A 22,362-nucleotide genomic window follows, 5' to 3' on the forward strand; every position below is an offset into this window, starting at 1 on the left:
GAGGCGGCGTCCGTCGCGAGTCCCGTTTCTTCGTGAGTCCTGGTACTGAGCAGACATGTGCCTGGCTCCCAATGCTCCCTTTTCTTAAATGTTCCTGGCTCCCACTTCCCCCTTTAAAAACGAGACATTTGATCCTTGGGTAGGGCCGGTTATTTTATAAACCCCAGCCTCGATACCTGGACCCCATTGGCTGCTTTGCAGGCACAGCATCTTGGTGTTCTGGTCCTCACTGGTTTTCACAAACACAAATATTATTTTCCAATTCCCAATGGCTGCTTTAAAATCTCCAGAATATAGTTTCTGGTGCCTATTGGATTGCCATAATGACCGGACTCTGTTTTTCTGGGCTCCAGCTGTCCTTTTATAAACACCAAGCCTAGGCTTATAGTTTCCATGGGTGTTTGTTTTTCAATATTTTTTTCCCTGTCGATTCTGATCCCTTTCAACCTTTTCCATTACGGATCCAGTGGGCTTTTCGCACTTTGGCTTTTCTCGATTCGCCTTTTGTCTCTGTCGATCTTTATCCTTGTAAATTTTTGCCCTTTGAATTTGTGTTTTTCGTTCGGACTTTTATCGCTGTCGGCTCTTATCCCTTTTGAGTGTTAGTGCTTCGACCTATTCCGATTCGACTTTTTTCAACGTCAACATTCATCCCTGTCGCCTTTATCATTTCGACTTTTTTATTCGGCTGCTTGTCGGAACACCATCTGCCACTGCCGTCTGGGACTTTGTATTTGTCCTCATAAAGTTGACAGAACCTCGTCTCGCCACACCTCAATCGGTCCCAAACGCCTATTGAAAAAGCACAAACGCACCCTTGAGTGGGTGATAGATATGGTTTTTTTTGGGTTGACTGTGAGCGGGCGGTTGTCATGAATAATAACGTGCTGTGATTGCAGCAGATTTAATGAAGGTGTTCATGCAACTCAGAGACCTTTGCAATGACAGAAACGCAGCTGTAACTTCTGAGGTAGGGATTCACTGCCGTAGCAATGAAGGAGCAATGGGGGCCAACACAGTAGCTCTGGAGCATCCTGTTTAGGTTACCGACACGCGGAAGATACTGCTGAAAATCCCTGTTGAAGCCTGACAGGTTTTGAAAAAATGAAACATCCTCTTGCGCGATGTTTTTGTTCCGCAGACTATGCTCCAGCGCCGTGAGGAAATGTGTTGCCATTTTTGAGAGCACCACTTTGAGTGCTGTCATGTTGGCATACACTGCTTACCCGTTCTTAGCGGTCTGTGGTAATATCCAAACTTTTTAAAGTACTCTTGTGCGAACAGCGAAACCAGATAAAATTAAGATAAAATTTCGACGAGGGACAGTGTCGAGTTTTGCATATTACCTCACCCGGTAAGATTGGGAATATTGAAGCAAACTAATTCATCAAATACGCTATGTAAAATCCTTGCGTAACGTTATTTGGCTAACAGGACAAAGCCGCTGTACGCAGCAAACGAAGGTAATGCTTTCAGGATATGACCTTTATAGACAAGGGAAAATCATTCAGAACAACACAATCTCTCAACTTTCCCGGGCAGCTATTTGCTTTGTATGACTGCCTGACGAAAGTTAGAGGGAGTGTCCCATTCTTGGGCATATGTCACAAACACTGATGAAACCTCAGGACCAGTTACCTTAAGTGACAGCATTAGATAGTGCCAATGCAGCACCATTAAGCCATACTAAGCATATCAATTTTCAGTTCATTTTTTGTGTCCAACTTGCGCTGTCAACGCCTTGTGACAGCAAAATGTTTCTTCCCTGCAGTCGTGACAGCCGTCGTCATGACGACGGCGCAGAATCTGCTGGGGGCCGCTGTCAGATGTTACTGAATGCCATTAGTACGTACAAACGGCCGTTAGTGATTGACAGAGCGGGCGGCAAAAGGCGGTTACCGAGAAATGCATCGGTTGACGTTTGAAGCTCGCTGTGTCAATATTAGCCATGTGATACTCCTCAAAGCCAAAGTACGTCTCGAAAGGAGCCACTTTAGTTAGCACCTTAAAAGAGAAGCCAAAGCCATAGTGTAAGGTTTCGTTGAACAACGGGATAATAACGGGTAATAACTTTATATTCGCTTATCTTTTCGTCTAAACGGTGCTTCCAGCTCTTGTAGCATTTATTACACCAACACATCCGATAATTAGCATGTTGCAAATACTACAGAACACACACACGGGAAAACGAAAGGCAAACGAAATGTATCTCTTTGATAGTACTAAGCAGGGAGTCTGAGAAGATTTCTCCCGTAGGCGCAGCTACTTCAATCAAAATTCTAAGCTATGCAGAAGAATTTGGAGAAAACCGGAATTACTGCTCAAATCTTAAACGTATGACCTAATAGTAGGTAAACAGTACAAAAAGATGGCATATTACTACCTTTAATCCCACAGCGATCATGAACCTGCTTTGAGGAAGCGCGAAGCCACTGCCAGACTACTCGACGTGGCTTTAAAAGACGATGCCGTCTCTCGGTTTCAACGGTACCGCGTGTCAGGGCCTGGTTTGGCGGACTCCTGTTGGCCCTCACTGCGACAGGAATTCGGGTTTTAATTACGCGCCGAGGCAGCGCGTAGTTTGACCTCGCCGTGCGCCGCCGAGGTCGCAACGGAACTAGACACTCGGCTCTGGCTGGATCGACACGAAGCCGCTTCCGTGCAGACGGTGCTTCCGTAATACAGATGTGTTTTGATTTTACCAAGTAGTGTAGACTTCGACTCTCACAGTCGTTGAGTTTGTTCCGGTTGAGACTCATATAAATGTAACTTGAACTTGGTTCCAGCGAATTCGACTCTAGTGGTAACACTGCACAATATAGCTCAGTCTTTAAATCATTATGCTTAGAGACCCTACCAATGTATATATATATATATATATATATATATATATATATATATATATATATGTATATATGTATATATGTGTGGAAAACTATGAACACAGCATCGGAAAAACGAAATTGACCAACTGTGATATCCTCAAGTTTGGCTGATAGCTTCGTTGGATTCGAGCCTCGGAAACCGTACATTTTTTAACGACACCGTTGTACTCGGCATTGAGTTCAATGCAATGGAATTGACTTCGCCCACCCCGTAACTATTTACTACTTTTCATCGCACAATTCCTCTTGACAAAGGAAAGACCACATGCGTCTTTTCGTGGAAAAACGTGACGCGCCTGGTTTTACCCTTGCTGGGCGTAGCTCTCACCTACCGCTGTCTGCCTCTTCCAGTTCCCCTTATGCCTCGTTCGATCCCTATCGTTTCCAGGCCGACTGCCGTCCTCCCGCCGCCTGCTCTGACCGTCAGCCCTTTCGCAGGTCCTCCAGGCTGTCTGCCGTCTGCCCGCCGCATACCTTGACCATCGTCCTTGTTGCAGGTCTTCCAGGTCCCTGACGTCTTGCCGATCCGGCTCACCGCCGGCCGAGGCGCCGCGCCAGCTGGTGACTCGCGAGTCGGGCTCGTCGCAGCTGGTAACTGGCGAGTCGGGGTCGACGCAGCTTGTGACTATCGAGTCGGGCTTCGGCCAGCCTCGGTTGGAGTTCAGTCCGCCGGTGGAGGCGCTCTCCTGACGGACGGCCTGGACGCCGTCCGATGCGAAAGGCGTCCGGGAGGTGCAGATCTGATTACGTCACGTGACGGACGGCAGCGGGGCCCAGGCGACTGAGGTGGGGCCGGCTCGGCCAGCTGATTGCGCGATGCGGACTTTGGAAGTTGTGATGGCTCGGCGCGGCGGACTTCGGGCAGGACGCTGGAGATACATATTCTTAGTGCAAAGTTGGCCATATCTGACACCGATGGCAGCCGTGTTAGTTGGTCGCTTGAAGCTGAGGCTCGCAGCTACCTTAACTGCAGCTGTTTCTGCATTTGTCGCGGAATGTCGATTTTCGCAGTGATGTTTATCGGTGGGCTAACTTACTATCACCTTATTTTCTTCACACCCACGGGCCCGCGTTGGTTTGCGGTGTGGAACAGTTCAATTGCACGGCCGTTTTCAAAGTTCGCTGTCTTGTTAGGGTTTAAGATCAGAGTCGTTATAGCATAGTAATCTTATGATTCTAGTGGATTGTCTTGGATTCGACGGACATAGAGCAGGCTCTGTCGGCTGCGTTAGATATGCGTGGTGGGCTGTCCCGTCAGCAATATTACATGCTCTATAGAAATGTCCACGTCAGTGTCAACTGCCACGAGTGCGACAACACCAACGTCAAGTGGCGTGATATGAGGACAGGCATGTGCAATATGGCCAGTGATCATATATCTCCAAGTGGCGGTCAGCTTTACTCGCTGGTGTGATGTTGGTTGATGCCAGACTGATGTATCGTTTTGGGAGCAGTTCCAACGATTTTCCACTGTGCCCGTTAATAAGCTAAGACGCCTTAGGGCAAGCTGAATATTACGCTGATCTGCCCTGTTCAGTATCTGTGGGCACCGGGTAGATGTCACGTTGTTTTGATGATGTTCCGGCTGTTTTTGCGTTCAAGACCGACAAAATGTTCCTAGGTGGACGCAGGTAACTTGTATGATACGTTTTTTATAATAGCGTGCCAATCATCAGGGTATGATGTTACCTGTCTGTGGAAAAAAACTCAAGCTTCGTGGTGGATAACGTCCACGTACAGCGCATCAGCACCTCATGGTGTGGTGGCTCGGCCGGGGCACCACTGGTGACGCCCCCTCCCCGTCCCCCTCCCACTGGGCCGTCCCACGCCTGTAGAACTGGCGGAGCGTTGCCGGTTACATTCAGACGGGAGAGCTCGTTGTCACCGGGCAAGACCCCCTCCCCCTTTCCGGATGGCGCACCTGCATCTCGGACCACGCAGATGGGGGAGTCCTGACTCACGTCCTGCTCTGCCGCAACGACTTCGGTTTGATGCCGACTCGCACATGGTATCTTCCTACCGAAACTGCCTTACCACCATCTGAGCAGGAATAATAAGGCAAACTTATGCATCTATACGAAGGCATATATAAATATATATATATATATATATATATATATATATATATATACATATGAAGCATCCTCGTATAGTTAGGATTAGTAGCTTGGTGGTCAGGACAGCATTCGCTATCATTTATGTCAATCCGTCAAAATTTCGCTACAGTTATCATCTTCGGGGAACATCCTTACACAATGGAATAACATCGCTAGCACCGAATAACATCGCTAGCATCGAATGACATCGCTGTCATCCACATCGTTCATAGCAAAGAAGCTAACAGCTACGGTTAGCGCAACTGAGTAGGAGCATAACAATTCCCTGCGCGCAAACAGGTTTCCTTGAAGAAATAAAACATCACACAATGAAAGATCTTTTCAGCTCCGTACAAAAAAACTACCGAATATTTACAGAAAACTTCAAACCCATACTATTTAATGCAGATTCTTTTGGTGAATACGAATTGCTAAAATCGTAAGATCGAGAAAGTTGCCGCCTTAATACAGTACACAATCTCAATGTTAAAGCGCGTGTCACACGCAAATGACTGTGCATTCAACATTCTTTCTAACCCAAACCATTCCGCCCATCTATCATCATTGTCGACCAGAGACCATTCATTTATGTGTGTGCTCGTGTTGAATTGTGCTAACCATGACTATTATCTTGTTTGCTACGAGCGATATAGGTCATATAACCTAACGATGTCTTTAAAATGTAGCCTTGTTCCATTGTGTAAGAATGTATATATATATATATATATATATATATATATATATATATATCTCTCTCTCTCTCTCTCTCTCTCTCTCTATATATCTATATCTATATATATGTATATATACACACACACACACACATATATATATATATATATATATATATATATATATATATATATATATATATGTGCGTTTGTGTGTGCGTGTGCGTGTGGTGTGGTGTGCGTGTGCGTGTGTCGTGTGTGCGTGTGTGGTGTGTGTGTGTGGCGTGTGTGTGTGTGTGTGCTGTGTGTGTGTGTGTGTGTGTGTGTGTGTGTGTGTGGTGTGTGTGTGTGTGTGTGTGTGTGTGTGTGTGTGTGTGTGTGTGTGTGTGTGTGTGGTGTGTGTGTGTGTGTGTGTGTGTGTGTGTGTGTGTGTGTGGTGTGTGTGTGTGTGTGTGTGTGTGTGTGTGTGTGTGTGTGTGTGTGTGTGTGTGTGTGTGTGTGTGTGTGTGTGTGGTGTGTGTGTGTGTGTGTGTGTGTGTGTGTGTGTGTGTGTGCACCAACACGAGTCGATTGCGCGTCATCTGATCACATTTTTAACATGCAGTCACGTGCAATGTGTTAGGATAAATCTAGGTATCGTGTGTCCGATGTCCTGTTACTGCTGTTTGTCGCTCCTGGCGAGATGCTTACTCTGATGGCCAACTACAATGTTTGGTGTCGTATATTTTTATATGACGTCTCTGTGGAACAATCCCTTGCGACCGTTTGTTGTTTCACACCATGCCGCCTTTTGCAGGGCATCTGTTTTGATTCTTGATTATTCGATGAAAATATATCGCCCCAGGCGGGGGTTTGAGTGTTGGGCAGAGTGACCAGCGGCATTTATTGCGTGCACTTACGTTGAACTGTACAGTTGCGTTGGTCAGCGGTTCGTATTGCTCACTTAAACAATAGTTGAGGACAAGGCCGTCCAATGGAAGTTGAGCCATAAACCCGTGTGTGTGTCTTGAACGTGAACTGAATGCATAATAAGTTTGATAATGCTGTACAACATGTAATGGTCGACACCAGAGCCACCTATATCTGATGAGACACAGTGGCAGCGCCACATTTTGGTGTAGCTACAAACTGGACATTTGTAACAATGTTAATTGCAAAAGTGAATGCATGCGTTCACTGATGCATTTTAATGTACCTGAAATCTGGTTCAGCTGATCTGCTCTTAGAAAGAATTCTGCGCGGGACACCAACTGCCAATAAAATGACTCCAAATTCGCAAGCTCTTGCAAAGAACAAGAACATTTCTACACAAGCTCCTCTAATACTTAAACGCTAGCTTCGATTTGATCACGTGTTGTCCTCAACATATTCCCTACCAACATGACCACATGCCCATTATGCTCGGCGTTCTCACGATCCACTAATTTATCGTAGGACAAAACGTAAGCCAGTGAGACCCTACAGACATCATGTAACCAAGTCTGGTGGCAATATAGCCCGGATCGAAAACCAAAATCACTTACAACTTCAGATGGTCTGTGAGCCCATTGTGCATTGCTTTCTGCTAAAAAATGTGATCCTCGGGCTTAACAAGTTGCTGGCCTAAGGTGTATATCATAGTGTATATGAAACAGGACTGGCTTAAAACGGGGTGAGCGTCATATAGATCGTACTCTGGTCCTACAGCAAAATGCTCTGTATCTATTGTGATCGGCCAAGCAGCCGTTTTCATTTACTCTCTAAGCGATTTCCTGACCTGTTGGCGATGGAACGAAAAGCGCGACTTTAGGCGTATTATCCTGATCTGTGAAAGTCCAAGTGCCTTGCCTTTAAACAAGGACGCCGTTCAGATATGCAGTACAAATGTAAAATTTCGGTGTGGCGGAGTCATCAACTTCACGTACCGTACATTCCGTAGAGAACTAGGACATGTAACCTCGCATGCAAATTTTAAGGACTCATCACAAATGTCGGTGCAGGAAAATCCCTCTGCCTTGCTGACGAGGTTCAAATTGTTTTTCATGTACCTGAAGTCAGGTAGTTCTTCACAATCGCATCAATATATCCCGGTACTCAACTGCCTGTTCCTTTAAGGCCTTAGTCGTTTCGTCTTGTAAAGCCTGCGCTGTCATTTGCTTCGATTGGTTTATTCAGCAATCCCCGCACAGAACATGACATTGTACAACGAACGCGGGCGAGCGTCTCGCCAGTTGCTTCACTCTCGCATGGCTCAGGCGCAGTCCCGACGCATGCATGCAAACTGGGAACATGTTGAAACAAGCGCCTCGAGCCTCGACCTCGAGACTCGCGACAAAGGAAATGATGATGACGCCACGAGGCTCACAGGGGCTCTCTCTCGCGCGCGCACTCTCTTCGCCGGACTTTCTTTCTCCGATTACGCGGCTAGCGTTAGCACACCGGTGCTGGGCTCACACAAATGGCATCGTTCCCGCTCCCGGTGGCTTACTGCGGTGCGAGAACGAACCCTCTGTGACCTCGTGACCTCTTTCACGACCCCGTGGTCTTCCAGCCCGCACCCCATCGAGAGCCGGGGCGAGACGTCGCTACACGACCCCCTGCACGGAGGTCATGTGACTGGTCCCCTGCTCTGCCAAAGGCTCACACCAAGTCACGCGAGCGGACGGGAGCGGCACCGGGTTCAGGTTGGAGGTGACGTGATTGATAAACGACAACCACGTCGGGCGTGCGTGACCCGGCAAGTGGCACCATGTGACATAGCACGTGCCACTACGTGACAAGGCATGTAACGCCATGACCCCGCACATGACGCGACGTGACCTAACGCGTGACAAACCGTGGTCTCGCGCGTGACGCTCCGTGGCACGGTTCGTCATGGGAATCTGTGACGTACTGCCACCTGCTGTCAAGGTGAATGAGATACTTTCGAACCACGCCTTCCGGGGCATGTTCGTCAGGCTGACTATCGAATCAGCAGACGTTATTCATCAAAAGCAAGCCATCACGTGGAGTCAACCGTCCGACATACCAACGCGTGCTGCAGTCCCGCTTAGAACCTGCCAGCTTCTCCGCCCCGTCAAGGCCGGTCAAACGCCGTTAAGCCTCCTCCGAGCCGCGGCCAACCTGTCGGGCGCTACTGGCCGGCGCGGCGCGACGCCAGATCCTCGATGTCGACATTCCCCTGGAAGCCGCCAAGAACGATTTGATCGCGTCGCTCCTGCGCCGGCTGCGGCGCGCCGCGGAAGGTGATGTCCGGCCGGAGAGCCACCGACGGGTACGGGTCGCCGGGCGGCCGGACCGGCGGCAGGGGGCGTGCCTCGTCGCCGCGCCGCTGGAAGCTGTCCTGACCGAAAGTCGACGCCAGCTCAGCCTGCTGCGGCGCCGGCACCCGCGCGCGCGCGTGGAACGCCGCCGGGTCGAAGTCCTCCACGGGCGCGCGCTGGCGCGCCTGCTGCGTCGGCCGCAGCACCGACTGCGACTGGCCCTGACGGAAGCCGTCGCTAAAGCCGTTGCCGCTAGGGCCGAAGCGCTGCGGCGGGCGCGGCCGGCGGCGACGCTCCGGCGTCCCCTCCGGCTGCCGCTCGTTGTAGGAAGCCTGAGGCGCCGGACGGTCGGCGTACTGATCAGCGCCGGCGGCGCTGTCCGGGTAGTAGCGGTCGGCATACTGCGGTCGCAGCGTGTCGTTGTTGATCTGCTGGTACAAGTAGTCGTTGACGAAGTGGAACTCGCCCGAGCGCTGGCAGATGTTGTCCGAGCCCTTCGGCTGGCAGATGAGATTGATCTGGTGGAAAATGTTGCCGTCCGGGCAGACCCACGAGTGCTTGACTCCTGCGGCGCAGTAGTGGAAGACCTCACAGTTGACACTGTCGTCGGCGAAGTAGCCCGTGTCGGCCGGCTCGCAGCGGAAGCTGGACGTCTCTAGCAGCACGGTCAGCCGGTCCGGCTCATCCTCGTAGTCCTCACTCTCCAGCTCCGACTTGCTATCCGTCTCCGGCTGAAACAGTGCAGCGAATACATCAGCGCCGGCGGCGTGACCAGGCTGCAGACGGAGAGCGTGCGACGGTAACTCAACGATAACTCAGCCAGATAAACGTGGGAGGCTACAGACCAATGGCCACGCATCGGCCGGAACACATAATCAACAGTCTAAATGTGTGACATGACCCAAATGTCGCACGGATGATTTATGCATGACATTGTGGAGAATCACAGAATGCGACCAGGGAACACCACTGCACATCATGAAGCGGTGAAAGCCGTGTGGGACCGGCCTGCACCGGCAAGGGCTCAATCACCACCGATCTTGAAACACTTCATGGAAATGGGCCGTGCCTGTCGCGCATGGTTAAGTCATACGGTGCGTCGCTTATCGCCGTCAGATGCCGCTGCTACATCCTTGTCGTCAACACTGCGCCTACAGCTAGGTGTGATGTCGTTCACCAGCACCGTCACCTAAACATGCGTGCTGTCTTCAGCTGCAGACCAGGTCGCTGGGCCGACAACCAGCACAGCAGAGCCAACAGCACACACGTGGAGCTGCTGGCTCGCCCTCGGACCACGGAGGCCTCCCGCCGACCGCCGCCCCCCCCCCCCCCTTCCTCTGCAAACGGCAGACCGGCCGTCTCTGGGGGCGGCATCCGCCGCTCTTGGTGCCGCAGCCGGCCGCCGTGGCCGCCGGTTCGGATGAAAGCGCAGTTTCCAGGTCAGCGGCGCCGGCGGCCGAGCTCGGGTCGCCAGCCGCCGACGCCTTCGCCGCTGGAGCGAGACGAGTGCGACGCGACGGTTTCTCCTTGGGAGTCGTCGGTGGGCGGGGAGACGTCTCTTGGGGACAGGGACCGAGGCATGGGGCCATGCGGCGACCGAGAGCGGTACGCTGCAGACTACGTATGCACATGTTTTCAGGAAAAGTTTCGAGCTGGGGGATGCCAGAAGTATCCTGCAAAGGTCTTCCTGCATTATATTCAGTTGGATCCAGGACTGAAAGATGGCTCAGCATGCAGTTGCAGATTATATGCTGGGGAGACTTGGATGTAGGGCATTCAGATCGCAGCTTATAGATCACAGACCAAATGGGCTGTTAATCTGTGCCGGACAGGATTTTTCCAAGCACATGTTCGGATTCAGATTCTGGATGTGGCAGGCCAACATGAAGATAACCATATGACTACCAGGCGGAGGCACTAGCACTACCAGGAATGTGAACGATCGAGACCAGATTTTGTTTTGGAAGAGGGACAGAGTGGTGGTTGTACTTTCAAGTAAGGTGCACTTCCAGCTGAGTAATTTTGCTACCGACTCAAAACCACACAGCTGCGCGCAACGCAAAGAGGCGTTTAAATGCAGCAGCAGTTAGCATGTCGTGTTAACTGGCTGGCTGAAATCGTACTAATTCAGTCTGTTTGGCCATGTTTTCAGAGCTCCTGTGCAGTCCAAAAAAACATGAATTAAGTTTCGCATACCAGCTGCTTTCGGCCCACTTATCAAACAGCTACCAGAATGCTTCCAAAATCCCTACCGTCAGGTGCAAAATGGCTTTCAGTGACCGTTGGACGGGCTGAGAGCGACGCTCTATGACTATAAACCGATTTCTTTCAATCCGCTGCACAAGAAAAGAAAACACGAGGCTCATCCTGACCAAATCCAGTTTCTACAATATAACGATCTGTTAGGAAGTAACACCGTATTTTACCACACATAATGAAGGATTCTCGCTGCTTGCTGCTAAATTCTCACGACGTCCGGCCTCACTGGGAGCAAGCTGTGGCCGTCAGCCATTAGCTGGCATCACAGCCACCCCGCCCGAACGCCCGCACAAGCTTAAAGGATGGGCCCCAGCGGGCCCCAGAAGGGCCCCAGAAAAAAACGCGTGGGTGAGGCTCGTTGGCGGAGAACTCCGACGGTAGTCACAGTTTGGCCCATCACTCCCCTCTCTTCGTGGCCCTGGCATGGCAAAAGGGCTCTAATTCAAACCAAAGAAAACAAGACAAGATAGCTTGCCGCCTAAAGCGAGATACACTCAATGTCATCTTTGAGAGTAAATTTGTGGGTGTATAGGCCCCAGCAGTTTTCATTTTTGTTTTTGTTTGAGTACCCCCTTTTCTCAGGGCCTCCATCAACCCTGATCGGCGGATCGGCGGTATGGCAGCACGCACTGCGGGTACGTGCGCGGGGGCACTTGTCCTTGTGGCCCTCGGCTCCGTTAGATGCCAGATTACAACACGCGCGCCAGCTTGTGCAAGCAGTGGCCTCTGTGCAACCGGGGTCAGGCGGGATGGTAGCGCCGCCCCCTGCTCACGCCACTTCCCGGAGCCTTGGGGCGTGTCATGTTTACCGCCGCCCGCCGCGCCTCTGGCGGCGACCGGCGCAAACTCGGCGGCGGCGGCGGCGCCCGAAGCACAGGAAAACGGGGCAAAAACGAGACTAAAGGAGCAATAAGCGCTGACCGGGGCTGACCTCCGTTCACGCACAGCGGAGAAAGCGGGCTGCGGCGCGCCGACCGACACCCGTCCGGAGAGCGGGGCCGGGTCTCGTCGCGTTCCGCTCCAGATTCGGCGCCGCGGTGTACGTCGTACGGGTCACGCCCTCAACAACGGCCCGCTGCCGCGGCCCCGCCCGCGGCGGGTCAGCCGTGTTTATTGCAGAGCGGTGGCGGTCGGCATCGGCGAGAGCTGGTGATCCCTCGAGTCCCGACGATCAGACAATGGCGACTTGAGCTGCTGCGGTAGAGTTGAAATGGAGGCAAACGGCGATGGGTAGTGGGGCTGGCCGGGTACCTGTCTCACGCGGCCGGCACCGGGGCAGTGGACCAGCCGCGCGGGGATTGGTGTCGCGGGGTGGGCGACGACCGCTCCCGTTCGGAGGCGCCGGTGCGCGCGCACCGATCGTGACGCGGCGTGACGGCCGGATGGCGCCGCGGCAGATGGCCGCTGTCGCCGTCGCGGTCAACGCTCGCTATCGAGGTTAGGCTCTCGCCACCCACCGCGCGCCGTCAGCGGCGCGCCGGCCCGACTCTCGGGGCGGGAAGGTGCCGTCATGGCCCGGCTAGGCTCCCAGGGACTGTGAGGGGGCTGGCGTGCGCGGTACGCTGGAGGAAAAGACGCCGGGTGTGGGAGCGGTGGGAGACGATGGTGGGAGCCGGCGAGCCGCCGCTTTGTTTCCGACGGATTGCGACAGACCCCGCAGCGGGACGTCGGGTGGAGACCTTTATCTCACTCAGGCGCGGTGAGAAAAACCGGTCGTGCATTCCTCTGAAACGGCGACGGTATCTCAAGCAATCGGAGTACCGCTTGATGTCAGAGGGTCGTGATCGGCCACGCGGATACCATCCGAGTTCCATGCACTGAAAACCGAAAAGGAACAGACTCCATAAGAGCAACAGACTTCATAAGGGCTGTACCGGAGATCGATAATCTTTTCATACGTCGTGAGTTCGTATTCGAACTCGATGCTGTCTGTCTGAATGGTAATATTGCCGATTGATTTTACAGGCAACACGGTTCTTTACACTGGCGCTAGCATAGTTAAACAAGCACCTACGCTTAGAGAATTTACCAGGGCTGATAGCCTCGTCAATGGATGGGTAGGTCACCGAACTGGATCCCTCTTGGCAACACCTTGGCCTCACATGCTGGCCATCGCGCCAGCGCGCGTCACGTGACACCCCAGCGACCCACTGCGTAGTAGATCACGTGACACATCCGTTAGCCCGCCCAACTTCCCTCGAAATGTCGGGCGTAAGCCATTCTTTGGACTCGTCGTGCACTTTATTAACGAGACCGGACGGTGTGCACTTACCGCATAGTCAGCAAAGTCGATCTGTTGCGGCTGGAAGCGGCTGCTAGCTCGACTGGGCTGAATACTGGGCTGGGCGGTGGGCCGGGGGCTGGGACGCGGCTTGAGCGTGGTTGGCGCCGGCCGCGGCTGCTGGAACTCCTGCCGGAAGTCCTGCTGCGGCCGGAAGCCCTGCCGGAAGTCCTGTTGGAAGCCTTGCTGGAAGTCCTGCTGGAAGTCCTGCTGCGGGCGAAAGTCTTGCTGCGGCGCCGACAGCGGCTGGAAACGCTCGCGGCTAGGCGGGCTCGCGCCCGACGGCAGGAACGGCACCAGCGTCTGGCCATCCGCCTGCTGCGGCTCTGGCCGCACCGGCCGCCGCGGCCGCAGTCGGCGCCGACGGCCCGACGCTCCCTGGCCCGCACGGGGCGCGTAGCTGACCTGAGCAGCGGCGCCGGCCGCGCACAACGCCAGCACCAGCAGCAGAGGACGCATCTGGAACACCGGTGCAGCGTCGTCACGGGTGGCACAGCCGGGTTAGGACGCGTCACGTGGTGACGGACGTGCAAGACGGAGGCGTTGTCATACAGAACGAGCGCTGCTTCCTGCCACGGCAGCGCGTGTGGAGGCGGGCTATGTTGTAAGTGGCGCGGAGCGTGTGAGATCAGAGCCCTGACTTAGCCTTCTGCGATGTTTTCCGCCTCACACACCAAGCCCATGTCATGCGCCGCGTCATTTCGTCCTAACATTGCCGCAAAGCGCGGAGCGAGAAGAATAATATCCGCAGCACGAATGGTGGCGGAGAACAAATATTTCGCAGAGCGAGCTGGAGCTAATTAAAGCCCTCCGAGTCGAGAAGAACGGTATGCAACAAAAACCGCGCTAAATGTACATTCACGATATGCGCTACGGTTGCATGCTGTACAAGGGACCTCGACGAAAACGGGTTAAGGCCCTGAGGCATGCGTGGCGTCCTAAGTGAGACCGCAGTGGCGCCGGAGTTGCCCACGAGTAAAATGCACCACAGCACCAAATCCATGGAACCGGACCTCAAATAGATTGCGCAGTACACGGTTCACAAGGAAGACCCCCCAAGATAAGAGAAACACTGGCTGCCATCTTGGCAGCTGAGACTGAGCACAAACTATGAGCAAATACATCTTCCAACAGGTCTCCACGGAAGAAGAATATGCTACAAAGTAGGACGAACGCCTAAAGACCATCGCAGCTGTGCGTATCTACGCATAGCCGCCTGAGGATGAATGTGGTTCACCCTGTTATACCACATTATGAGAGCACAATGTGGCAGAGCAGCGATACAAAATACAAATGCGATGCGTTCTTTCACTTATAATTCAAAAGCCTGGAAAAGTGAGTCGTAAGTTCCTTTTCATTACCTTTAATTGATATTCTCAACTTTTAACATTGAAAGTATTGCAGATGGGCAGCTCGCTTGAATGGAAAACTACGTCAAACGGCCATGTTAAGTCTAAGTGATCGGTAACCAAAGACTGACATGCTTTCATAGAAATTATACCAAAGCCCAGTGCACGAGCTACCGTCGCAGGCTGTCATCGAACCAAACCCTCCGAGTTCAGGTCCCTTCGTTGCCCACCTATTCGTGATCCACATGACCACCAGGTTTAAAAGGGTCATGCTCTACATCAGAGTCATCCCGCGGCATTTCCCTCCACAGCTGAGGGCGGCGTTTTGTCCGCCCCCCTCCCCCCCCCCCCAAGGTTTCTCGGCTGGCGGCGGAAAGTGTCCCGAGATGGCTGCGGATGGCGAAACGATCGGGGAGAGGCAGCGGGGGGGGGGGGGGGGTAGATAATCCGCATGCTTGCTGCGGCGTGGGGACAGCGGGACGGCTGGGATGCGCTGCGAAAGTACACGTAGAACACGTCCAGCGTAGTAACCGAATCTCGCCAACAATTTCAGCGCATGGTCGTGGTGAATTTGAGCGCCCCGAACTTAGTGCGCGACCGCTACCAATGTCAGCAACTGGAGAGCCAAATGCTTCAAGGATTCAAATGTGTATTGGTCATTTCATGCACAAAAGCCACAATACAGCCGAAAGTATTGCTCTGTTAGCAAATACAATTTCAAAATTGGGCACATTGAGCCTGACCGGAGGGCAACCGCCTCACTGGATTAGGCAGAGTAAGGATATGCAGAGAAGTCCACCTACTTCTGGTCATTCTCACCTAGGAAATGTAAAATTTAGCGTTCTTTACCTTGATGACAACGTTACAAGTCTGGTAAAGTCTCAAATCCTCACAGTCGCCCGACGACTTGATGTCGCGGACCCTACGGCACCGGTAACAACAGTAGCTACGACCACGCGACAATCACGACGACTGCAACTATGCCGCAAAACGATGAGCTTCTTCTTCATATGCCTCATTCATATGTGTATTTTTTCAGCCGCTCGAGTCATGTGATCTGCTGTGAGCCATTATGACATAAACAGTGCTCATGGGAAGGGTTGTGAAGTAGGTTGGTTTATATACGCATCTGAATGATTTACCATAAACGGGCGACACAAAGTGTTAAGCATAAGCTTTGAGTTGACCCTGCGTGCAGTTTGTTAGCGGCCTGAATATTGCTGCCATGACTCTTGACGGTTACGAAAGTGGTGTGTAGATGCCTGGAACAGTTCTATAAAATGAGAAGAAAACTATGGTTACTTCACATGCTCGCAGATGGCAGCCCAAATATAAAGTGTTCAAAACTCCTAGAGCAACGCTTAAAACATGCCATGCTCTAAGCGTATACTGCGCTGTATATGTATTGTGTATGCTGTGCTAGCGTGTGCTATTCTAAGTACATGCTATGCTAAGCGTTGCTAGCATATGTTGTGCTAGGTGTTTGCTAGTACCACATGCATAGTTGACTCCCGTCTTGCACGCCGTCATGGAATGTTTAATTTTTACAGGTAGAAGGCAGATTTGGGATTAAGACGCTGAGGTTAATGGCACTGCCATCGGCCGCGATATGAGTCCGCTGAATAGTTTAATATTTGCATCATGCTTATCTTTTTCGTCAGAACAGTGAACACCAAGCAGAACATACGCGCCAGTAGCAGCGATTAAGGTAAGTTTGGCTTGCCTTGAGATCTTTCCAGACCTGCAGTGTCTGGTAATGGACGCAGCACAAATAGCAACTCACCGATATAATTGCGAAGTAACAAGACGTATTCCAAAGACATGTTCCAAACATTTGGGCTAAACGAGAAAACCAGACCGTGCAAGCACCCAGGGTGGACCGTTGGCATCAAACGCGGTGTTTCCGCAATATTCCCAAATACAGCCTAAACCCTATATATGTGGAAGACATCTATGATCGTCAGCGTCAGGGTCGATTGAAATGGTACGATGTGAAGCCGTGATTTTTCATGGAGTGCATTCAGAATTCTTTCCGTCTGGATGTTGCTATCGCCTAATGCACAGCTACAGCGGCCCGATCACTGCTCCAGACTAACCGGATATTTTCTTTCATTAGGCTTTGAAGGCCCGTGAACACGGCATCAGTGGGGTGGCATTGAATTGAAATTGGGACGCTGAAACAGCGCTCCTACTAACAACATCGTTTAAACTTTCCATTAGAACTTAACGCTTGCGCGCCATCCAACCGAGCTGATTGACGCAAACTATTCAGCCGAAGCTACGCTCACGCCAACTTGGCTTTCAGCAAGCATGCAGCGCCAAGTTGTGCACGTGTCCGCCCGGCGCGCAGCCTATCACAGCACCGCGGCCGAACAGCAAACACCGGCGCCCAGCAGCCGCTTACCGTCGTGCAGTGAGTTCCAGGGACACTCGGCACCCCTCGAGACCGAGCACCGTCGGCTGCGCTCCGCGGCAGGCTTGGTGCCGGGGCGCGCTGTTGGTGCTCTTATATAGCTTTCGCCGCGGCACGGCTGACCCTGATTCCGTACCAGGCCGGCCAGCGGCTGGCTCAGGGGTCTGCAACGCTGGCCCGCTCGCGAGAAGAAAACGTCCCGTGCGGGGGGGGGGGGGGGGGGCTGGGACTGCAGCCGGCAGCGGCGGCCGGAATGACGCGTGAGCTCGTGAGAAGTCGGCCGTTGGAAGTGGAAGTGGGCGCATGGGTCTTTGCTTTGGATGAGAATGAGTTGTGAAGCATGACTGGAGCAGTGCGATATGCGAACGATCGATGCATTAATGCAACATGTACGGCGTTAAGTGGAAGATGAGACTCCTGATCTCTGAGTACTGCGACATATTATTCCCCATGCACATACGACGATCTATTGCTGTGATGGTTCGGCGCCATCTGGATGCATTCCACAACGCTATTAGTTACTTTCCCTCAGGAAGGGGGCCTCGACTGGCCATTCCAATCTCGGTGGTGATCTCTGCGGCGATGGAAACCGACACAGATATCGTCGCAGAGGGTTACTTCAGTCCGTCCACTCCTCGCTGTAATGGAGAGGAGGCGCTATTGTCCACGATGCATTCTCTACGCGTGCTATCGCCTCGTGAAATCGTCATTCGAACGATTTGGTTGGCCATATCAGGAGCCGTCGAGCGCCCGCGAATTCCGTCGGAAGGAGCTTTCGTTCACGACGACCGACGTCTGACGAGATGGATTTCCAGCCTCCCACGGCTGCGTTTTTCACCCAATAATTCTACGCTTCTGTCATGCAATGGCCTGTGTATTACAAAACATCAACAATAAACCTGCTTATTCCATGGTCGTAGAGGTTTGCAGTTGGAGATAAAAGGCATGGGTTCATGCCCGCACAACAGGCTGACATGACGGCACTAAGCACGAAGAGGCTCATCAGGTCTGTTAAACTGTCAAATTATTGCACCGCCCAGAGTTTCACTTCTGAAGGGACATTGGCTCCGCCGAGTTGACTTGTAATTTTCACAGCTCCGCCATGTCTACATACAAACACACTCTTGACGTCGCCAAACACTCCCAAGCAGATAGTGTTTATTCCTGGCTCTTCGGTTTCCAACAGTACTTGCAGGCAGTCTGCTTCCAAGTATATTCTTGACCATTATTGAATGCTTTATCTCACAAAGATGACCGGCGCGCTTAATTTGTTTAGGAAAGGGGCAGCTTCCAAACCACATCTAAGCAAACATTTCAAAGAAATGAAAGGTTCACACCAGATTTGCGGAAGACTGTATTGCATTCGGTCGCATTAGGCCTGCTGCAGTTCAGTTTAATCCCACGTTTCGTATTTGTATCTATTCAGCTTACCGTCAGCACAAAATGACCTTATCAACAGGCGAAGTCACTTGGTAAAGCACAAAGCTTATCCACGATGCATTACGGTTGACGATTGAGTGTACAAAAAACACAAATGGGGCGAAACTTCGTCTCACGTGACGCAAACTGGTGTCAAAAGTTATAAATAGCAAACGTGATCTGACCATTACCGACACATGACCCTGCAACCCACGTGACCCATTGCGCCAGCCCATGTTCGTAACGCAGCCGCTTGATACGCTCTTTGTTCTGTCGTGAGACACGAACTTGGATATGTCTTGCCATTGCCCCGGGTAGTTTTGGGGAGATTCCAAAGTTAGCTTTAACATCACTGTGAACAGCCAAGCGCGCAACGCCAATGAAACATCCAGCAAGGATTACACAGTCCGTTTATTTATTTACCGACACCAAACGAGTCAAGATAAATGAAGTTTAGGACACTGGAGATAAAAGACGTGCTACGTCGCCATTACACCAGCTTTCATATGTGACGGGTATTTTGCAGCGCACCAATGTTATCCGTGCACCTTAGGATGGCTTCAATCTACCCCATTATATATATATATATATATATATATATATATATATATATATATATATATACGTATGTGTGTGTGTGTGTGTGTGTGTGTGTGTGTGTGTGTGTGTGTGTGTGTGTGTGTGTGTGTGTGTGTGTGTGTGTGTGTGTGTGTGTGTGTGTGTGTGTGTGTGTGTGTGTGTGTGTGTGTGTGTGTGTGTGTGTGTGTGTGTTTTAAGCCACATAGACGAAAAAACATCATTCGACCCCGTCTCACGACCTGACATGTCACCATGACAAGGATGCAGAAGCTCCTATGTAAATGTGATGTCAGTTATGAATGGCCATGCATGAATTTTTGCTTTAGTACAACAAGTACTCAATCAGCAATGAAGGACTTGTACCAACTAAGCCTTCTGTTGAACACCCATGTGCTGTCGAGCAGGCAAATTTTTGAGAATCGGCTATAGTTAAGGCCCAGGGTATATATATATATATATATATATATATATATATATATATATATATATATATATATATGATAAAATATGTCCTTAGGTGGAAGAGTACCAATTACAGCCCAGAAAACAGATGCAGCCTTTGATAACCTAGTGAAAAAAACGACAAAACCGTGCTGACACGCACTTTTTGCACGGCGTACAATTCATTAGTACGCATGAAACGAGATTGTTCAGGTCAAATAAATGTCTGCGTGGCGTATGATTACGTCGCAGTTGTTCGGCAAAGATTAGCATTCCAAAGCTATAATGCCGGCGTTTTATGTAACCTCCGTATAATTGCCGTTACTGCGCTACCTGACTGGAAGTTTTGGGCATTATTTGAAATGTACACGAAGTCCCTGAAATTTTCTGAAGTTTCCCCTTAACCGAGCGTAAAATAGTTCATGCCGCCGTTTAAAGCTTGATGTTTAATTGATCACCAATATTGTTCAGTGTCATTTCGACTTGTGGGATGTAACTAAGAGCACTAACTCTTCTCGCGTCTACCACGCATTTGTTACGTGTTACTTATTTGCAGTCTTCGTCTGGTATTTTGGCAGCGCTTATTCTGCACTACTTGACCAATCACACTTGACCGATTTGCCTTTGTTACCCGGTCACTCCATCCCAGCTTTTCAACCACCAACTACGAAACAGTACCATGCTAACAGGGTCTCGATATCCACTGTCTTCGCGAGTCGAAGGAAAAATGTCTGCGACCAAGACCCTAGAGCTGTTTAATATATAATAGTATAATACTAAAACTATAAGACCCTGAGATTGCCCAAGGTAACTGCATGCAGCTTGGACAACGGCTGCAGATGAACGCCGCCCCGCACCCCTTCACTCCAGCGCGGGCGAGCCGCTGTCGTGAGCGATCTTCCGCTTGACGAAAGCAACCACGCAGTGACGCATTTAGAAATGCGTTAATGCGTACGTGCGTGCGTGCGTGCGTGCGTGCGTGCGTGTGTGCGTGCGTGCGTGCGTGGGCGCGTGCGAGCGTGCGTGTGTGTGGGGGGGGGGGGATGGAATGGGAACGCACCGTGACTAGTTCAGCGGATCTGTGCCTGGCATCCATCAACAAGTGATTGATTTAGCTGCCAGGTCTCTCCGGTCGTGACTCAGTGTTCGCCATTTTCCTAATAACGAACACGCCGCTGCAATCATTTACATCATATATGACGGCGTGTGGCAAATTCCAATTGGGCGTTTCTTGTGATACTTACAGGAGAACTGCGATACGATCTTCATTTGCCCCAATTTACGCCATTTGCGCACAAACTTGGGGAGTTTCAAGCAACGTCTGAACTTGACAGTCAGATAACGTAGCCATCATCATTTTACGAAGGCTCCATTGAGCATCGTCATGGCATGGACCGTCTAGTTTTTCATGCAATGCCAGATTACGTCAAAACGTCTGTGGCAACTGAACATTTCCGCTTACAACGTTTCCCGAGAAAAAGGTCTTGCTACATCCTTCCCTGCGGTTCCCTCCGTCCTCCCGTTTCGGCATTCCAGCATAACTCCTACGTTGATAAATACCCACTTCAAATGTTGTTCACCTAATTTTTCTCCATATTTTAATATTCCCAAAAATTAGATACCAAACACTTTCAACATATATAATTGGGTTGCATCTAGCGTAGCATACATCATATATCACAGCATTTCATCGTTCATCGATTATATTTTGAAATAAAAGCCGACTCGCCAAGGATCGTGCGAGGAGGCCAAGCACTGCGGTACCATGGATCATGGGTGTAACTCCACTCTTCAGTGCAATGCTGCTGCGCCCCAACTTATTACGAATGGAGTGCAGTGTCTATAACGTTGCATTAACAATGTGTCCAATAACAACATTTGCGTTTCAAACGTTTCCAGAAGCTATCGTACCTGACGTTAAAAGCTATACGTTTAAGGCATGAAAGACAATGTGAGCTTTGCGTCATAAATTACGTTCATTTAGACGTACTGAGCAATTTATGATCTAGGCGGTCGCAATAAAAAAATTTGCGCACTTGCTCTGGTCTAGTTACCCCTTTTTTGAAAGCAGCAGAGTCTAGTCAAGCTCGTGACTCCAAGTAAACACGGTGTTTTGTGTTTTAACCGCCGTCACAACATTGAAATAACAACTGCAGTCGCCTCACACCTGCTGTTGCCATGTAGCAGCCTTGATTTTGACGTTGGCCTTGATTTTGACCTTGATTTTGCATGATTGCAATAAGATAACATATGTTTTTTCCATGAACATCGACTAGTCATCATCCTGGTCCGACTTTTATGTACACATTTAGGTACCTTTCGCCTCTAGAATCAATATCGGCATCAATGATCCCCTTCCCCCCGCACATATGCCTTTGTGACGCGAAAATCACAGCTGTCTACGTCAGGTTCCTGGATATTCACATGGCAACACCAAACTTACAGCCGGCAACGGCTTCCATTCGACTATTACCTTGTGACCGAATTAACCATTGTCGGTTTTGTAGGAAGACATTCGCACATACGTTTTTTTAGTAACGTCATTTAGAGAGCAGAGATTGCATTGCGCACGCCTATGGGAGTGTGTGATAAAATTTCAGTGTTGGTATACCAACACATCGTTCGTTAGTTTACAATTCAGAGAAAGTTGAGTATGTCGAAAGCCTTAATTTTACTCTAAGAAACGGTCCTCCGCTAGAGATACGTGATGGGTGCGTGCTCCATTCT

General features: G+C 50.9%; 2 protein-coding genes across 2 annotated transcripts in view; one reads left to right on the forward strand and one right to left on the reverse strand.

The window, feature by feature from the left end:
- The window catches only part of LOC119107319 (uncharacterized), a 130,039-nt gene extending 125,090 nt beyond the window's left edge, over positions 1–4,949 (forward strand). Inside the window, exon 10 of the mRNA XM_037230745.1 lies at positions 3,383–4,949. Within this exon, the coding sequence (XP_037086640.1) occupies positions 3,383–3,575 (193 nt within the window). The 3' untranslated portion in view covers positions 3,576–4,949. The remainder of the gene's footprint in view (positions 1–3,382) is intronic.
- A 2,829-nt stretch (positions 4,950–7,778) lies between these two features.
- On the reverse strand, positions 7,779–17,250 carry LOC119108642 (uncharacterized). Its single transcript, XM_037232258.1, has 3 exons — positions 17,188–17,250; positions 13,426–13,893; positions 7,779–9,625 (listed from the first exon to the last, which is right to left on the reverse strand). Exons 2-3 carry the CDS (start codon positions 13,891–13,893, stop codon positions 8,765–8,767), a joined length of 1,329 nt encoding a protein of 442 aa, XP_037088153.1. The 5' UTR covers positions 17,188–17,250; the 3' UTR covers positions 7,779–8,764.
- Between the last annotated feature and the right edge of the window lie 5,112 nt (positions 17,251–22,362).

The sequence above is a fragment of the Pollicipes pollicipes genome, unplaced genomic scaffold (assembly GCF_011947565.3).
Source record: "Pollicipes pollicipes isolate AB1234 unplaced genomic scaffold, Ppol_2.1 Scaffold_6686;HRSCAF=7923_pilon_pilon_pilon, whole genome shotgun sequence".
Taxonomy (NCBI): domain Eukaryota; kingdom Metazoa; phylum Arthropoda; class Thecostraca; order Pollicipedomorpha; family Pollicipedidae; genus Pollicipes; species Pollicipes pollicipes.

Coding starts and splice junctions, on each gene's coding strand:
- LOC119108642 (XM_037232258.1), bottom strand. CDS start 13,893: ATGCGTCCTCTGCTGCTGGTGCTGGCGTTGTGCGCGGCCGGCGCCGCT. Junction 9,626..13,425: donor TCGACTTTGCTGACTATGCG/GTAAGTGCACAC, acceptor GCACTGTTTCAG/CCGGAGACGGATAGCAAGTC.